Genomic DNA, 18723 nt, shown 5'->3' on the forward strand with positions numbered 1-18723 from the left:
GCAGCAGCAGCAGAGTGTGCAGCAAAACATCTGATGGAAGAGAAAGCAGTGTCCTGAAGTGGGAAGAATGTGTGAGGGTGCAGCCCTCCCTCCCCCCCAGCCCGGGCCAGGACAGATCTCAACCCGGGAGTGTTGCTGACGGGGTAGATATCGAGCACAGTCAGGGCAGGTCGGGACTGGGGCTTTTCCGAGAGCTCAAGAGGATCTAAAGGAGAGAGAAAAAAAAAAGAGGGTAAGAAACTCTTCCATTTGTTTGGGATTTCGCAGCTGCTTTACCCCCCACCCACCACCCACCCACCCACCCCACCACCCACCGAGACCACCCAAGTTACCACGTTAGACCTTTCATTTGCAGCAGAAAGTGTTCAAAGCCAAGACCACCTCTGGTCTGTTTTATGCAGCAAAGGCATCGAGAGGGAGGAGGGAGGGAGGGAAGGAAGGAGGGAGGGAGGGAATGGGATGGGATGAATAAAGGGAATACAGGAATGCATCGGTCACTGGGTTTTTACCTCCTGTTCAGTTTAAAGATGTATTGCTTTTCTTTTTTAAAAAAAAACACACACACATAATGCTTATTGCTCGGGGCTACCAAATACTCTTCTGTCTGTGTTTCTTTCTTTCTTTCTTTCTTTCTTTCTCTCTCTCCACGTCCACTTTGCAAAGCTGTGTTGTGACCCTGGGTTGTGTGGGTGGTTTGTTTAAATGCAATCAATCAATCAATCAATCAATCAATCAATCAATCAATCAATCAATCAATCAATCATTTAGTAAATCAATCAATCAATCAATCAATAAAGGGCACCTTCAGGCTGTGTGTTTGTACTGGGAAATGGTAACTTCAACAACAACAACAACAACCAGCGACTGAGACAGAAAGAAAAGAGAGAGAGAGAGAGAAAGGGCTGCATTGCTATTACACAGCGAGGAACACTGCACTGACATGTACAAACCTCTGTGTCTCACTGACCAGACAGACAGACAGACAGACAGACAGACAGCAAACACCTCTGACGTGTCTGGACCTTATGTTCGGTTGGTTTAACCTGGAATCATTTTGGGTTTAAGGCAGATTAGTAAACACTGGGATCGAGAGGCTGTGGGAAATAACCTTCCCAGTCCACCCCCCCCACTGCCCACTCCCACCCCCCTGGTTTGCAGTGAGCAGCAATCTGTCTGGATGGGACTGTGCAACATTTTGAAACAATTAGTGTTGGCAGCTCAGTGCCCAGTCGGTCTCCCGTGTCTGCGCCGTTGTTCCACTTGCAAGACGTAAGGCTTTATCATTCATATATAATAATAATCTTTGCGTTTGATACAGCGCCTTATCACGTCTTTGACACGTCTCAAAGCGCTTGGCAGAAAAATACCGTTGAGTGAATTGACCGGGTATTTCGTGGGCGAGGCGGAGCAGCGAATAGCGCTCAGCGACGTCCCACAAACAGTCGTGGATTGAGTGACCAAATTATTATTTTTTTGTCATTAATTTTTGAATGTTTTAAGATTATATTTAGACGGTGAATGCACTATTATTTTTTGCAGTGGCTCTTATGATTTGGAGGGGTACCATTCTTGTTGCTTTGTGCTACTCACTGTACTGTATGTTTCGTCTTGCTTTGCGATAAAATTTGGATCTAAAATTAGAGAAAGAATGAAAGGAGGGGAATGAACAAAGAGAAATACCACAAAAGTGGATTGGTCAATTTAAGATAAATCATGTGTAGAACTGGGGCTCCATATATCACAATATATATACTGTGCCACATGTATAGATGAGATAATCTGAACAAGAATGAAAAAGTGCATCTTACATGTAAATGTGTTGAAGTGATAAATCTTGCGATCTGTCCATCAGGGCAAACAGTTTATTTTAGGTTTTACAGAAACACATAGTTTTAGACGTTAGCAATGTATATTTATTTAAATGTTTATCTTTTATGTAAAAGGATGAGTGTCACAAAATTCTTCAACTTAGGTTTCAGCCTTGCTCAGTTGATAACACTCGCCTTTAAGTTAGAAGGCTGTGTGGGTTCCAAGTCCCAAGTTAGGGCTTTAATATGATATACCTACGCCTAATAATAATACCTCCAAAACCAAAAACAATAATAAATTGGTCATTTTCAATCTACGACTGTTTGTGGGACATTGCTGTGCGCAATTGGCTGCTGCGTTCACCCACAAATATACAGTCAATTCACTTTACAGTGTGTTCTGTGAAGCGCTTTGGGACGTCCTCCCGACGTGAAAAGCGCTATATCAAATGCAAGGATTATTATTATTATACTGTAGCACGTTTCATGTCAGGAGGATGTCGCAAAGTATTTCAATGGATTTATTGTAAAGTGAGGCGACTGTATTTTATAAATGAACACACAGCAATTCAGCACTATTTGTGGGACATTGCTGTGTTCAAATTGGCTGCTGCGTTCGCTAACTAAATATACAGTCACAGTAAATCATGTGATGCTCTTTGAGATGTCCTCCAGACATGAAGGTCCTATATCAAATGTAAGGATGATTATTGTGACCTTTGAAGAAAAATTTAAACAATTCTGATTCATAAAGTTAGGGTTCCAATCACATGTAGAGCAACAGTTACTGTAGCACAGCCAACAGTTCAGGCCTGAACTCAGAACTCCAATTTTAGCACCTCTGGTCAGCTATAGCAATTGCCTGTACACAAAATCCTCTTCTAATAACTCAGATTTTCCTGCTCAGTGTACAATACGATTTACATTTGAACAGCGCCTTTCATGTCAGGAGGACGTCTTAAAGAGCTTGACGATGCTGACTGGTAACCTGAGCTGGGGTGGCCTTTATCTGAAGCATCTTGACGTCCTTACTTGTCTTCCATCCTTGTAGTACATGAGAATTGGCAACATTTTCCAAGAAGAGGCAAACTACTACTTCCTGCAGTGCAATTCAATACAAAAATGATTTCAACATTGCTAAAACACATTACACACACATCCCCAAAATATTTACAGTACTTAAAGAACCACACCTTACCTCCTGGCACTTTAAATGAGGGGGAAAAAACTGTTGACATACAAATCAAGCAGAATACTGTGAAGTTCAAACCTGCCTGAATGTCAAAAGCGTTGATAAAAGGAGGTCAAAAGGATCTTATCATGTCTGTGCTGGTACTGGCTCCCCTACTCTTTTCCCAGACCATTTAATATTTTTATGCCAGTATTTCGTCAGTTCCCTTAAATGTTGTTATGAACCTGTCTTTCAATAGTCATTTGTGGAAAGTAAGTCTACATTCTTATCACTCTCTTGGAGAAGATAATGGACTTTGCCTACAGTGGAAAATCTCATTGTAATCAATTTCTTTCTTCATGTACACATCAGCTTTCCTTTTGAAAAAGTTGATGCTTTCTGCTTCAACCTCAATTTCTCACAGTGAGAATGTGGAACTAACTCACGGGTCCGAAACTCTGTCTGGTGTCAGTATAAAAAATGGTATTATTACTCATCGAGTCAGTGAGAAGCAAGATTCTTTTTAATAATTTTGAAGCATCGTTCTAAGTACATTACTTAAAGGAATAGTACATTGTATTTGATGTGGGAAAGAGATGCTAATATTGTGATTCTAATGCCAAGAATCTGCAAGGGAACAAAGAAAGCAAATAAAGAACAGAGTAGGTAGGGTTGGGTCTACAGGTTTTAAATGCCAGTAGATTGTAGGAGGGGAAAAAAGATTGAGAGAGGTTAGAAGTTCCATAGTTTTAAGGTCCTGGGAAAGAGTGTTGAATAAATAAGAGGCTATGTGATGAATTTTAAGTAAGAGAGTTGAGCGGAGGCAGAGCACAAACTACTTGAAACTTGAGGGGCACAAATGAGGGAAGTTTGGAATAAAATTAAAATAGAGTATCAGGAGCAATATTGATAGAAATAGAATTAAGGAAAGTAATATAGAGATGGCGCAGTCCAGGAACCGGTCCCACACTATTAACCTGAATCATGGGATTTTGAGTGATGTTTTTGACTTAAAAAGCCAGCATCCCACTAACTGGCATAAAGGTGTGATCCACAAGCCTGGCCTCACTGTTGTTCACAGTCCTGGATGAGAGCTAACTTTCTACAGTTGAATGTCAATAAGACTGAGGCCCTCCTGATAGGCTCCTGTCAGCGCCTCCACACCTCAGGCACTGAAAGCATCACCATCCAAGGATGCACACTCCACCTTACTGAGCCAGTCCAGAACCTTGGTGTCTTGTTTGACCCTCACCTGTCCTTTCGACCCCACACCCGTGCCACGACCCACTCTGCCATCCCCCATCTCTGCAAAATTGCCCGGCTCAGTTACTGCCTCATCTCTCAGACCCCCGAAACCCTCATTCACTTGTTCATCACATCTAGGCTCGACTATGCCAACTCCCTTCTTGTCAGCCTTCCTAACTCTTCTCCACAAGCTGCAGATCATCCAGACCTCTGCAGCTCATGTCCTCTCCTGCACCAGACTTCATGACCCCATCAAATCCACCCTCACCTGGCTCCACTGGCTCCCCATCACCCAGAGGATAGAGTTCAAAATCCTCATTCTCGCCTTCAAGGCCCTCCACAGCTTTGTCCCTTCCTACCTCCGTGACCTGCAAACCCTGTATCAACCTGTCTGCTCCCTCCCCTTTGCAGAGTCTGGCCTGCTCCACATCCCTTGGCCGTCGGTGGTTGGGCCTTCAGTCTCTCTGCCCCCACCCTATGGAACACCATCCCACATTCCCTTCTCTTCGCTCCCCTCTCTTGTCTTCCTTCAAGGCATGTCTCAAGACCCTCCTCTTCTACCGGGCCTTCGGCCACCCTCCTACCCTCCAGCCTACCTGATCCCAATGCCCCCCAATCGGGTCCAAATCCCTGACTGTCCAACGCCTTGGGACGTTCTCTCAACATGAAAGGCACTATACAAATGTAATTTTCTATTGTTTTGTGTAATATTGTTAGGGTCAACCTGGTGCAGTTGGTAGCACTCCCGCTTCTTGCGATTTAAAGGAACTCACGTAGGAACTTGGAACTCAAATAATCTAAGCTGATGTTTAATGCAGTATCAAGAGGGGAGTGGGGGTTTTGGATTGCTAGAGCTGCTGTCCTTTGGATGAGACATTAAACTGAGGTCTGTCTTCCTGTTCAAGTAGGTATTAAAGATTACTTGATACTTTTCGAAAGAGAAGGGAATTTCTCCCGGGACCTGGGGTTAATCCCTCAAGTAAAATTGGTCATTCAATTTATGACTGTTTGTGGGACTTTGCTTTATGCAAATTGGCTGTCATATTCACCACAAAACACACAGTCATTGTATTTTGCAGTATGTCCTATGAAGTGCTTTAGGACATGAAAGGTGGTTTCCTGACCTGAAAGGCACAAATGTAAGGATTATTATTCAAAAGACCACAAAATGACCTCTCGGAGTGCTTATGGTATATTTGTTATTGCATCCTTGGAGCAAGGAACTGGTTTGAGGAATAGTGTGCCCAAGCAGAAAAACTTGGATGCAGATTGCATTGAAGGAGATTTCCGAAGGTCCTTCTGTGACTCCAGGTCCGTTGATGTTCTGTCAGCTTGTCTGTCAGACTTCAAAGCCTGGATGAGCTCAAACTTCCAGCAGCTGAATGTCGACAAAACTGGAAACCAAACTCCTTGGCTCGTGTCAACGTCTTCTCTCCTAACGTTTTGACCTCCTCAACCTCCTGGCCTATCCCTAAGAGTTATCAAATGTGTACATAATCTAGACACCAGATTCAATCCCCGGCCGTCCTTCCTTCCCCACATTCAGTCGCCAACCAAGACCGCTTCCCTCCACCTCCATCACATTGCCTGCCTCCCACCGTACCTCACACCCAGCGCAGCCAAAACCCACATCCGCGCTTTCATCACTTCCCGCCTTGACTATTCCAATGCTCTACTCACCAGTCTCCCCAGCTCCACTATCCACAAAATCCAACTAATTCAAAATTCTGCCGCCCGTAGACTCACCCACTCTAAACTCCATATTGCCATCACACAAGTCCTCGCCAGGTTCCACTGGCTCCCTATCACAGAACAGATCGACTTCAAGATCCTCACACTCGTCTACAAACCTCTTCATTCCCTGCCATCTCTTTACCTCTCCGATCTGCTTACTCCCCACTCCATCACCCGCGCCTCTGCTCAGCTGGCCCCTGCCTCCTGCTTATCCCTCATCCCGCTGCTCACCCATCGGTGGCCTTGCTTTCAGCCACGATGCCCCGAAACTTTGGAATTCTCTCCCTCAATTCCTCTGCCTTGTTCCCTCCTTCCCATTTTCGATCACGCCTCAAGAAGTTCCTCTTCGACCATGGTTACAGTCACCGCCCACCTTCTCCCCCCCCACCTCCCCTAGCTTGGTATCAGGCTGCGCCACTGTTAATTGCTCTTAGATAAGTAAAGGGCACTATAAATGCATTTGTTTCAAAAGCTCCAGAAAACTTGTCACTGCTTGCATAAGGGTTTCTTTGTATTTATTGTGAACTTTGTACTTACTTTACCTGCATAGGTAGTTGTGAAATAAATACAAAGTACAAATGCTCTCATGCCAGGATCGCTGGTATTGTTGTAAAACTATATTAACTCCAACTGCAGACTGGAGAGAACTAGGCAGCAAAAAGATTTTTGAGAAACATTGTTCAAGTAAATGTTTAACATTTAAGTGTTTTAAATCTTCCCTTGTAATTTCATCAGCAATAGTTACAGAAATAAGTCAGTCCATCTATGTTTTTTGTAGCTTTGATTATTTCAATTATTAATTTTCCATTTGGTGGATTTTCTAACCGTTCACTAATGAAAGTTTCACTGTCTCCATCCTTCTCCACCATCGCCATCCTTTCCCAAAGTCTCTCTTCTCTGCTTCACCTTCATGACTCTCCTTTTCTGGTTTCACTTTTATCTATCCTAGATTTTACATTTGGCCCCTCCCAAAGACTTCCCCTCCCACCCCCTTGGAGTCACATGCAGTGATTTTCAGGGCTCTTCCTTGGTCCTCTTGTTTTTACCATCCCTTGGTGACATCATTCGTAAACCATTGTGTACAGGTATGATTGAAGAGGAAGTCGAAGGCATGATCGAAGAGGAAGGTCTTCAGACGGGACTTGGAAGGAGGGAAGAGAGGGGGTGAGGTGGAGGGATTGCAGGATAGAGTTCTAGAGTGTGAGGCAGAGATGCTAAATACCTGACCGCCAATGATGGAGCAGGAAGTGCGGGGGACCTGAAGCAGGCTGGTGTCCACCGAGCGGAGGGAGCAGACAGGCCGGTATAGGGTTATGAGGACGGAGAGATAGGGGGGAGAAAGACCATGGAGATTGAACGTAAGAACGAGGATTTTGAACTTGATTCTCTGAGGAATTAGGAGCCAGTGAAGCTGGGCAACAATGAGGCTGATGCGTTCCTGGAGCCTGGTGCGGGAGAGGACATAAGCTGCAGAGTTCTGAATAATCTGCAGCTTGTGGAGGAAAGAGTTGGAAAGTCCAGTGAGTAGGCAGTTGGCGAAGTCAAGCCGGGACATAATGAAAGCGTGAATCAGGGTAGTTGGAGAGATGGATCAATGGAAAGTTTTTTGAGTGGAGGGTTGATGACGGCTGTCTTTAGGGGGATTGGTACGGTGCCAGTGGACAGGAGAGGTTAACAAGGTTTGTTAGTTGGGGAGCAAGGACGTGTAGCTGAGAGGTGAGGAGAGTGGAAGGAATGTCGTCAAGGGAGCAGGTGGTGGGTTTCATATGGGAAATGATGGAGGTGAGCAAAGAGTGGGAGACCAGGTCAAAAGTGTGGAGGGAGAGATGGAGGGGGGCTGGAAGGGGAGTTCAGATGCATCCAGGGCAGCGGAGAGGGCATGGGGGGATTTTTTCTCCAGGGTTGATAGGAGATGCACATGGGGTGGGTGGCAGAGAGGGGGATGGAGGTGTTAAGGGAAATAGTGATCTGAAGCATCACCCTGATTCACTGCCCTCCCTACCATCAGTGGACAAGCCATTCTGCCTCTACACTTTGGAACTCCATCCCAGAGTCCTAGGATCGTATCCATCCCATTCCTCACTTTAAGACCTATCTCTTCTATTTCTCATACTCTGCTCCTCCTTCAGCTTGGTCTTCCAGTTAGTTGTATGAAGCGATTTGAGATGTCACCTCAACATAAAAGGCGATAAATAAATGTAATTTGTTGATAGTAGTGATGGTTAATAATAATAATAATAATCCTTGCATTTGATGTAGCGCTTTTCACGTCAGGAGGACATCCCAAAGCGTTTCACAGAACACACTGTAAAGTGAATTGACTGTATATTTGTGGGCAAACGCAGCAGCCAATTGCGCACAGCAATGTCCCACAAACAGTCGTAGATTGAAAATGACCAATTTTTTTATTATTGTTTTTGGTTTTGGCGGGATTATTATTAGGCTCTGTGTGGAGTAAGGAAACTTCCCAAGGTTTCGCGCTGCCTGGAATTGAACTCAGGTCTCTCGCTTGCAAAGCGAGTGCTCTAACCACTGAGCTACAGGTTGTTATTAGTCGAGACTTATCGTAAATCTAGGCAATGAAATTAGTTGAATCATAGAATTATACAGCACAGAAGGAGGCCATTCAGCCCATCGTATCTGAGCCGACTTTTTTTAAAAGAGCTATCCAAATCAATCACACCTCCCCGCACTCTCCCCCTAGCCCTGTAAACCTGTCCTCCCTAAATAATTATCTACTTCCCTCTTAAAAGTTGTTATCGAATTGGCTTCCACCACTCTTTCAGACAATGCATCCAGATCCGAACAACACGATGTGTGAGAAAGTTTTTTCTCCCCTCTGTTTCTTTTAACAACTATTTTAAATCGATGTCCTCGGGTTACTGACCCACCCGCCAGTGGAAATGGTTTCTTCTTGTTCACCCTATCGAATCGCTTCATAATTTTGAAAACTTCTATTAAGTCTACACTTAATCTTCTCTGCTCCAAGGAGAATAATCCTAGCTTCTCTAGCCTCACATGATAATTGGTACCATCCTGGTAAATCTCTTTTGCACCCTCTCCAATACCTTGACATCCTTCCTAAATTGTGATGCCCAGAACTGAACACAGTTGAGACTTAACCAGTGTTTTATAAAGGTTCATCATAACTTACGGACTTTTGTATTCTATGTTCCTAGCTATAAAGCGTAGTATCCCGTATGCTTTTTTAACAGCTTTATCTCCCTGTCCTGCCACCTTCAAAGATTTACTTATACGAACCCCCAGGTCTCTCTGTTCCTTCACCCCTTATAAGATTGTACCATCAGCTTATATTGTCTCTCCTCATTCTTCCTCCCAAAATTCATCACTTCGCATTTCTCCACATTAAACGTCATCTGCCACAGACATTTTACCAGTCTGTCTATGTTCTCTTGCAGTTTGCTCCTATCCTCCTCACCATTTACTACTTTTCCTAGCTTAGTATCATCTGCAAACTTGGAAATTGTACTCCCTATATCCATCCGTTCACCATAACTGTCTGCAGTTCTGTATCCATGCTGCCACTCACTGTTCCTTTAATACCGTGGACCTCTATTTTGCTTACAAGTCTCTTATGTGGCACTTTATCAAACATCCATATAAACTATATCAACTGAACTACCTTCATCCACCCTCTCCATTACTTCATCAAAAAACTATCAGGTTTGTTAGACATGATTTGCCTTTAACAAATCCATGTTGGCTGTCCTTTATTAATCCTTATATTTCTAAATGAAAATTAATTTTGTCCCAGATTATAATCTTTAGAAGTTTCCCCTCTACTGACGTTAGGCTGACTGACCTGTAGTTCCTGGGTTTATCCTTCTGCCCTTTTTTGTACAGGGGAGTAGCATTTGCAACCCTGCAGTCCTCTGGCACCACCCAGATGTCCAAGGAGGATTGAAAGTCTGTGGTCAGAGCTTCCACCATTACTTCCCTCAGTAAACTAGGATGCATACCATCTGGACTGGGTGACTTATCTACTTGGCACAGTCAAACGTTTTAGTACTTCCTCTCTGTTTATTCTTATCCTATCCAGTTTCTCTACCCTCTACTCCGATACTGTGGCATTGACTGCATTCTCTTCTTTTGTGAAGACAGATGCAAAGTACTCATTTAGTACGTCAGCCATGCCCTCTGCCTCCACAAGAAGATTTCCTCTTTGGTCCCTAATTGGCCCCACCCTACCTTTGACTAACCTTTTATTCTTTATATGCTTATAAAATACCTTAGGGTTCCCTTTTAGGTTACCTGCTAATCTTTTCTCATACAATCTCTTTGCTCCTGTTATTTTATTTTTCAGTTCTCCTCTGTACTTTCTATATTCTATTTGATTATCTTCTGTATTTTGGACCTGACATTTGTCATAAGACTCCTTTTCCTGTTTTATTTGAATCCCAATTTCCTTAGTCATCCAGGGAGGTTTGGATGCCATACCTTTCCCCTTTGTGGGAATGTATTTGTTCTGTCCCTGAACTATCTCCTCCTGGAAAGCTTCCGATTGCTCATTAACTGTTTTACCTGCCAATCTTTCTTTCCAGTCCACCTTGGCTAGGTCCCTTTTTAACTCACTGAAATTAGCCCTCTTCCAGTTAAGTATCTTCACCTTTGATTGTTCCTCGTCCATTTCCATAAGTACCCTAAACCTAATGATGTGTGATCACTGTTGTCCAGATGCTTTCCTACTGAAACTAAAGATTGCTAACTGTAGATAAAGTTCAAAAACAACATGTGGACTGGCAGAGGTTTGATGCGCTATCAGATAGCAGTGGAGCCCAAACCGTAAACATTCAACTTGATCTTCAATCAAACGTACAGTGAGCACATGCCTTAAGGTACATCATGTACTTCAAGTTGAATTCATTCATTTTCTGTCCAATGGTAAATATGCAAACAGTGCAAGGGAGTGATAAAAATGTGTTAAGCCTGTATAGTGTCATCCTGGCTCAGTCAGTAGGACTCTCGCCTCTAAGTCAGAAAGTTATGGATTGAAGCCCTGTGTTAAACCAACATCCCATCTACCAGTTCAAGTGGACATTAAAGATTTATTGGCACTATTTAAAAAGAGAAGGAAGTTTCTCCTAGTGTCCTAGCCAAGCATTCCCTAGATTTAAAAAGTGATCATTAACCTTCTGGTTTGTTGTGCGCAAATTGGCTGCTGCAATTTCCTACAAATACCCAGTAAACCCAGGAGATGTTTTGACATGTGATAAGTAACTCTGTCAAAATGCAATAATTATTTTTAAAAAAAGATGGGGACTACATTGCTAAATCATTTTGGTTCAGTTCCCCTGCTCGATCTATATAGTGCTATGTACAGGCACTGTTTGCAGTGCTGTCCTTATAACCTCACAAGGGGCTGCCCAGGATCCAGTACCAGTGGACAGTGTTAGAGGATTGAGTTATGAAAAATGACTATATAACTGGGAATCTTAAGCATGAAAAGAGATGTCTTCAAGGAGCTCTTTATAAAGGTAATATTAAAACATGTGCAAGCGCAGGCTGTTGGACACAGGATTTTACTTTTGATCTGAATAGCTGCCACCCATAATGCTTTTACTGAATTTCTATGAATTTTTTTAATGCGGCTTGTGTGGGGTCTGACAGGAAACTGCTTCAGAATTGATATGTGTTGTGTCTCAGGCACACTCAGACACAGAAAATGTGGTCATCTAACTTTGTGGCTTATTGGAAATGACAGACTGACAGAACAAGCATAATTGCAAATCTCAGATACTAAAACAAATGGAATATTTGTCTTATCTTATTGTACACAGTATTAAGTGGCAGCCTGGCCCAGTTGATAGCACTGCCTCTGTGTCAGAAGGTTGGGGGTTAAAGCCCACGTCTTTAAGGTCTTTAAGTTTGCAGTCTTAGTTGATACCCCAATGTAGACGGGGAAAGTGTTGACTGTTTGAGGTACTGTCCTTTGGATGACATTAAGCTGAGGTCATATCTGCTTGTTCAAATGGCTCAATTTGAAAATAGAAAGCATTTCACACAGTACAAATGGTCATCCACTTCACGATTGTTTTCGGGACGTTGCTCTGCATAAAATAGCTACTGTGTTCACCAACACTAAACTCTATAATAAAAACTGTGAAGAGCTGTGAGACATCCTCCAGACATGAAAGGTGCGATTTAAAATTTGATGATTATTATTGCTATTATTATTATTAATATTATTATTCCAAACAGACTCATTCCAACACAGACTTCTCAAACTGCCTTGCTCTCCCAGACGATCTCTACCTCAAGCAGGTATCTCAATTCTCTTCCTCCTCCTCTCACTACATCCTGTTTAGTTACTTTACCCCTCTTCTTTGAACCTTTGCCTATATTGAGAAATAATCACAGCTGAGAGGGGTGATACATCCTGACAGACAAACTATCTGATTTATACTCTTTCAGAGAAAGGTCAGACATTACTTCCTACTTGATATATTCAATATGTCAGACAGAGAAATGTGGTCAACCAACTCTTGACTAATTGGAAATAACAGACTAAGATAGTCAGCATTATTGCAAATCTCAGATACTAAACCAGACTGACTTATTCCAAGTTTGAAATTTTACAGACTTATCTTAATGTTCAATTATTACCTGGAAAGCAAGGGATCTTCTTCCAAAATGGCATAGCAGACATTGTTTCCCAAGAGCAGTATTCGTACCTCTGCCGACCAGCTGGAGACTATAATCTTAGAGACAAAGAGAAGGAGAAAGGATCCCTTTGATGTGTGGCTCATTTGTTGGAATTATTGCTTAAATCTGTTGCGTTACAATGGAAATAATTGCATAACCTGGCTCTGCTAACAGTTACCAGCCTTCCCATGCTACATCCATAAGAAAAAATATGAAATTATCATAGAGGTGTATAAGCAAACACAGGATAATGTTTTCAGATACTCCAAGGTACAGAACAAGAGGTCACTGATTCAAAGTTATGAGTAGAAATTTTAGGATTCACAGAAGGAAGTATTTTTCTTGCACAAAAGAGGACAGTTAGTAGTTGGTTAATGGATTACAGGAAAGGGTAGTTGAGCTAGGATAGTGCACTCCTTTTAGAAACAGTCGCTGCTGTAATTGGAAAATGGTTAGGTGGGTAATCTAGGAAGATCAGAGAAATTGGACATGGATGTTTGGATCATTTTTCAGATCTGTGTGCAATTGTTTCGCCCACAAAATTATGAAGTCAATTCACTTTACAGTATATTCTGTGAAGTGCTTTGAGACGTCTTGAAAACGTGATAAGGTGCTATATCAAATGAAAGAATTATTATTATTATCTTGAAAAGATAAAACCTAAATAATGACTGAATATAGTGAAACACAGCTTTCTGAGTGGAGGTGAAAAAGGCCTTATTGGAAATGTAATAAATTCTGGTGAGCTACATGCTGTACCTGGATTACGTTGAAGCACTTTGAGACAATGTCCCAATATGAAATTGTAAATTATATTGTACATAGTGTAATAAAAGCAGGTGAGCTACAGGCTATGTAAGGATTACACAGTGTAATAAAATTGGATGTGCTGCAGGCAATATTACATAGTGTAATGTATGTTGATTAAATCTTTGCTAACAGTTATTGATTGGGAAAGCGCTGTACAGCCAGTTAGTGAGATAACCAGTGCATGAATTCATGGTACGTTCACTTAGCACTTGAAACCTTTTAATGTTATTACAGGTGTCTGGATAAAGAGAGAATGGGAAGCAGCAGTAGTCGGACTATTGAAATCCCTCCTGGGAAGGGACCAAATCTTGTTGGATGTATAGACCTGATGGTTGATCACACAATTCAGGTGAGGTGCTAACCTCTCTACATTTTATTTGGGATCCATAAAGAAACACAATGCTACAATAAATAAAAGGGTGTGGGAGGAATTAAAGAGTGGGGGGAAACTTGTGAGAGTATAAACACCTTCACAAATAAGTTGGGCCGAATGGCTTGTTTCCACACAGTGCAATCAGTGTAAATAATAGGCAACAGATAACCATTGTGAACCTACGTATGTTCTGATTAACATGGGATTTTAATATATTTTGTAAAAAAAATCAATGGCTTTCAAAAAAGCTTTATAATTACATAAACTTTACAAGACAGTCTTGCCTTCAAGCAACTTTCTTCTATGGCTTCTTACGGAATCAACATCCTCCTTGTTTGTCAAATTCTAGAAACTGAAGTATTGTCATTAGAGTAATATAAATGTTTTTTTATGTTCCTATAAATGCTTTTTTGCAAACCCTACTTCACATCTACTCCTTCATGAGCACATTGAATTCTGTGTCGAGGAAGATCTAATGAGTAATGAACAGCGACACACAGAACTCACTTTTGACTAAGGCAGATACATTTATGACAGAAAGCAGAATTAGTTGAAAAGAAAGTGTAAGTTAAAGGAACATGTTCCCCTGTGTACCTACTGACTTCATAATTTTAGTAGGATTTTAGCACGGGTTGCTGTATTTTACATACCAAATTCCATCATAATACCACACATGTTTGACTGGTAATTTTCCACTGTTGAGTTCTTATACAGTAGCTTGTAGCATGCTTATAATAATCCTTGCATTTGATAAAGTGCCTTCTCACATCTCCAGAATGCCTCAAAGTGCTTCACAAAATACACTGTAAAGTGAATTGACTGTATATTTTGTGGGCGAAATGTGGTAGCCAGTTGCACACAGCAGTGTTCCACATAGTCGTCGATTGAGTGACCCAATTGTTTTTATTGTTTATTTTTTGAAGGGATTGTTATCCCTGAAAAAACAATCAACTAACAACCAAGTTTCTACTTACTGCTGGATAAACAGAGCAGTGTGGAGTAAGGAAACTTACCTAATGATTCGCCCTGCCGGGAATCGAACCCCAGTCCTCTTGCTTGCGAGGCGAGTGCTCTAACTACTAAGCTATAGGACTCCACAATAGAGAGAGAAAGTCAGAAAGAAAGAAATAGAGAAAACATTGGCACAGTGTAGTACCACAGTGACAGCATAACTCTTATAGGATTTTTTTAAAGTTAGTGAGCCATTTTGTAGTTTGTGTGTTGACCCATTATTTGCACTGTTTGCTTATCCGCAATGGGGTGGGTCCCAATAGGGGCTGATAATCATCACTCTATTGAACAGTGACTCAATATTTGGAAAGGGATAAGCAGTTAGCTGGAAAAATTCCAACCTTTCCTCGTACGTTTCCTTCCCACCAGTCAAACTGCAAGTCAGTCTGAGATGTCACAGTGATTCAGTCACCAGGTATTGAAGTCCAGGTCAAACGGTGCTTGTCCTTCGAATGGGTGTAAAACTGTCACAACTAAAGGGACGTCCCACGAGTTTCCTCCTAATCCTTCATTCCCAGATGATTGTGTTCACTGTGGCCTGGAAGTAGGTTTCCGTGGTTCTCCAGCCTTTGGTTGCATTCTGGATATGTTTTTGATTTTGTTTCGCTGTTCAGCGATTTGGTAATGCTCACTAAAAGAGACCAATATTTCATAGCGTTCTTGAGCTACAGATGGTAGTTCCAAGTCTCCAAACAAAATTGCACATACTCGAATCCCCTGGCAATAAAACTTCCCATTGGTTTCCGCCCTTTCAATCAAACATGACCCTTCTAAAGATATTCCAGCGAATCAGCCATGTGACCTGCAGTATGTGTGCACTGCAGCTGTACTGTGCAGAGCAACATATTTGCCTCCATGTTTCTGCCCAAGGTCCTGATTGCAACAGTGAAATCTCCACCGAGTATGAGATTGCCTCCTTTAGCAAAGGCCTCAACTGCACGCTTGTGATTCAGAATTATCACAAAATCAGACACCTCAATTCCAATCCCAACATCACCAACCACCGAGACCCGCAATGCCTATTGCAGAGGGAGTAGATCATCTTCCATCTGGCAGATGACCCACTAGAATTCCACTGCCCCCAGAGCAGTAACTAAGAACCCAGCTTTAATCACTGACCTCTGGAATTCCATCCCCAATCACTCTGCCTCACCCCCTCCTTAGCCTCTTCAAGTCCCGCCTCAAAACCCTCTTCTTCGACCATGCCATCGGTCACCCCCCATTCCCCTCCCCTCCCTTCTCCCCCCCTGATCCCAGCTCAGGTCTGAAATGCTGTATGCTGTCCAGCACCTTGGGACGTCCTCCCGACGTGAAAGGTGCAATACAAATGTAATCTTGTTGTTGTTGTTGACAGGATAGCAAGCCCTTGTGCTTTAGCTATGACATGAGCTGGAATGATTTTATCAGGTCCATTTCTTGATGTTATTTCTGTAAACTCTCTCAAAATGTTTGCAGCCTTCTTGGATTCAGACTTGAGGTTGGAGGGAATTGGATTCATTTTACAAAGGCAGGAATGATCTTGAATTGGCTGTTGAGAGTCCTGCTGTTAGTATAATGTTTTTCACCTGGTACCTACCTCTCTCTCATCTTCTTTCTCACCTGTTTTCTTTCTCTCTCTCACCTGCCCAGCCTCTTATGCCCGCACTTGAGAACTGTAAATCAGCTGTGGCCTTAAAGCAGTCCAAAACAATACAGTTTCAGAACAAACAAACCCCCATCTGTGCTTCACATGTTATTGGTGCCCAGTTTACAGTGATAATGTGAAGTTTTTAACACAGGGAAAGAAATAACTAGTCATTTTAGCATGATTTGCTGTGCTTTACACACCAACTTCCATCATTAATACCACAAATGGTTTTATCGGTAATTTTCCCCTCTAACGCTTCAATATTTTACTGCAAGACAAACCTAGCAGTTCCAGTTGAGATACTTAAAAGCAAAATTTGTGCTGGAGACTAACTGTGGATGTCACGTTGAGGCAGTAACATTGCCACACCATCAGTTTCCATCACTAGATATAAATATAGGCAATGAATCAATGCAACCTACTAGACAAAAACAGCTCCTTAATAAGACTTTATGTATTAGATCACATAAATGGCTCATAACCTAATGTCTGTTAGCAGAACTTGACTTATTAACTTAATGTTGCATGCGCCAAGCTCCGTTTGCATACCAGAACCATTGGGAGCAGGAATATAAATTCAGTTTCCGCTCCAAACAGCTGTACTGCTGGAAGCAATTTTGCTTTGCTTTTGGTAGTATAAACTTTGCATGTTCCAGACTGTGCTGGTCATAATCTTATCAAATGTTTTATTCCAATGCCTGGACTGGAGAAACACTGCTGTTCTTTCCACACTCCCTCAAGAATCATACCATGTGATCTATTCTAACTAACGTATTGCTCAGTTAACCTCTGCAGAATAATCATCATACTGTATGAATCATACCACATTTGGTAACATTTCTGGACCCTTTTTTTTATTTTAATCTTTGGCACTTTTTGATTGAAATATTTTTTCTAGACCAAGTGAAAGACCTTTAAGTAAGGATTTCACTAAAGAGAAAATTAGAATTTTAAAGGGTTAAGTACTTGTCCCTCTTAGCTTTGTTATTCTTCTTGAAGGAGGCATTATCTATGAAACCAAGTACTTGCTCCCTAAAGTATTCCGTTTTCTTCAAACATTGTTTTCAGTTGCCGGAGTCTCTATTTCTACATTATTATTTACAGTTGAATAACTGATATGAGTTGTTTTCTATAAATAAATATCATATGGGATAATGATTTTAACAAATTAATGATTTTATAAATTATGAGAGTCTTTAAAATTGCATACTCACAAAATATATTCACTGGTGTCTCTCTCATCCAGATAATTTGATCGATTTTCTATTTCAAAAGTTAAATGTAATAGTTTGGTCACCCAATCCACAACTGTTCGTGGGACACTGCTGTGCGCAATTGGCTGCCGCATTTCTCCCACAAAATATAGCCAATTCACTTTGCAGTATATTCTGTGAAGCACTTTGAGATGTCTCAACGAAGTGATAAGGTGCTATATCAAATGCAAGGATTATTATTTTTACAAAACACAAATGTCTGTCTTCAACAGGGAAGTTTCATCCGCCTATATTACCCATGTGAGTCAGGTGGGGATTATGAGAAACCATTGTGGATTCCCCGACAGGAATATTATTCTGGACTTGCTAATTTTCTTCAGTACAATCGAAGGCTTGTTGATTATTTTTTACAGCACTTGTATGGTAAGGAATTGACTGCTGTTCTAACATTCTTGCTTTGATGTCTATGTTTTTGTTATTAGTTTTGTTTGAGAGGATGTGAGTTTGCTACTGAATCTTTAGCTGAGGCGGGCATTAATTTATAATAATAATCCTAAAAAATAATTTCACATCAAATTAACAAAATTCATGGCTGTAGATCTCCTTTGGTGAAATAAATGTACCTGAAATTTTTTTGGGTGTAAAGGCTCCTGCAGAAGAATTTGCAAAAGGTTCAAGATTTATTTATTTGTTTGTTCATTCAAAAGTTTAACACACCAAGATCCCCATCATCACTACACTTAAAAGTCTCCAAACCAAACTACTGGGAGTTCCATACGTGTATGGTTACTGTTGATCTGGAATGGAATGAACATTCTCTCTATAGAGGAACGCAAACATTGGGAATCTACTCATTGGTTGTCCAGTTTAGACCACCCTTCACTGTGTGGGAGTAGAGAATTATTCATCCTTATGGATCATGGATGTTAAACTGAGGTCCTATCTGTTTATTATGCATGCCTTCAGGTTGATGTCAAACACCCCATGGCACTATTTGAAAAGAGAAGTAATTCCCAGTGCCTTGGCCATCAGATAAAATTGGTCTTTTCATTTCTCGGCTGTTTATG

At 41.6% G+C, this 18723-nt stretch overlaps 1 protein-coding gene and 1 pseudogene across 3 annotated transcripts in view; one reads left to right on the forward strand and one right to left on the reverse strand.

The window, feature by feature from the left end:
- Window positions 1-25: 25 nt before the first annotated feature.
- The window catches only part of pla2g7 (phospholipase A2, group VII (platelet-activating factor acetylhydrolase, plasma)), a 39680-nt gene continuing 20982 nt past the window's right edge, over window positions 26-18723 (forward strand). The window contains exons 1-4 of one of the 3 annotated variants that reach the window (XM_007897043.2): window positions 26-232; window positions 12178-12240; window positions 13666-13780; window positions 17929-18079. In XM_007897043.2, coding sequence (XP_007895234.1) covers window positions 13685-13780; window positions 17929-18079 — 247 coding nt within the window. In that variant the 5' untranslated portion in view covers window positions 26-232; window positions 12178-12240; window positions 13666-13684. Of the gene's footprint in view, window positions 233-1154; window positions 1270-12177; window positions 12241-13665; window positions 13781-17928; window positions 18080-18723 lie in introns of those variants that run through there. The other 2 variants (XM_007897041.2, XM_007897042.2) reach the window with 2 other exon arrangements.
- LOC103180952 lies at window positions 15112-17000 on the reverse strand (annotated as a pseudogene).

This window comes from Callorhinchus milii, unplaced genomic scaffold, assembly GCF_018977255.1.
Source record: "Callorhinchus milii isolate IMCB2004 unplaced genomic scaffold, IMCB_Cmil_1.0 Scaffold3, whole genome shotgun sequence".
NCBI classification, from domain to species: domain Eukaryota; kingdom Metazoa; phylum Chordata; class Chondrichthyes; order Chimaeriformes; family Callorhinchidae; genus Callorhinchus; species Callorhinchus milii.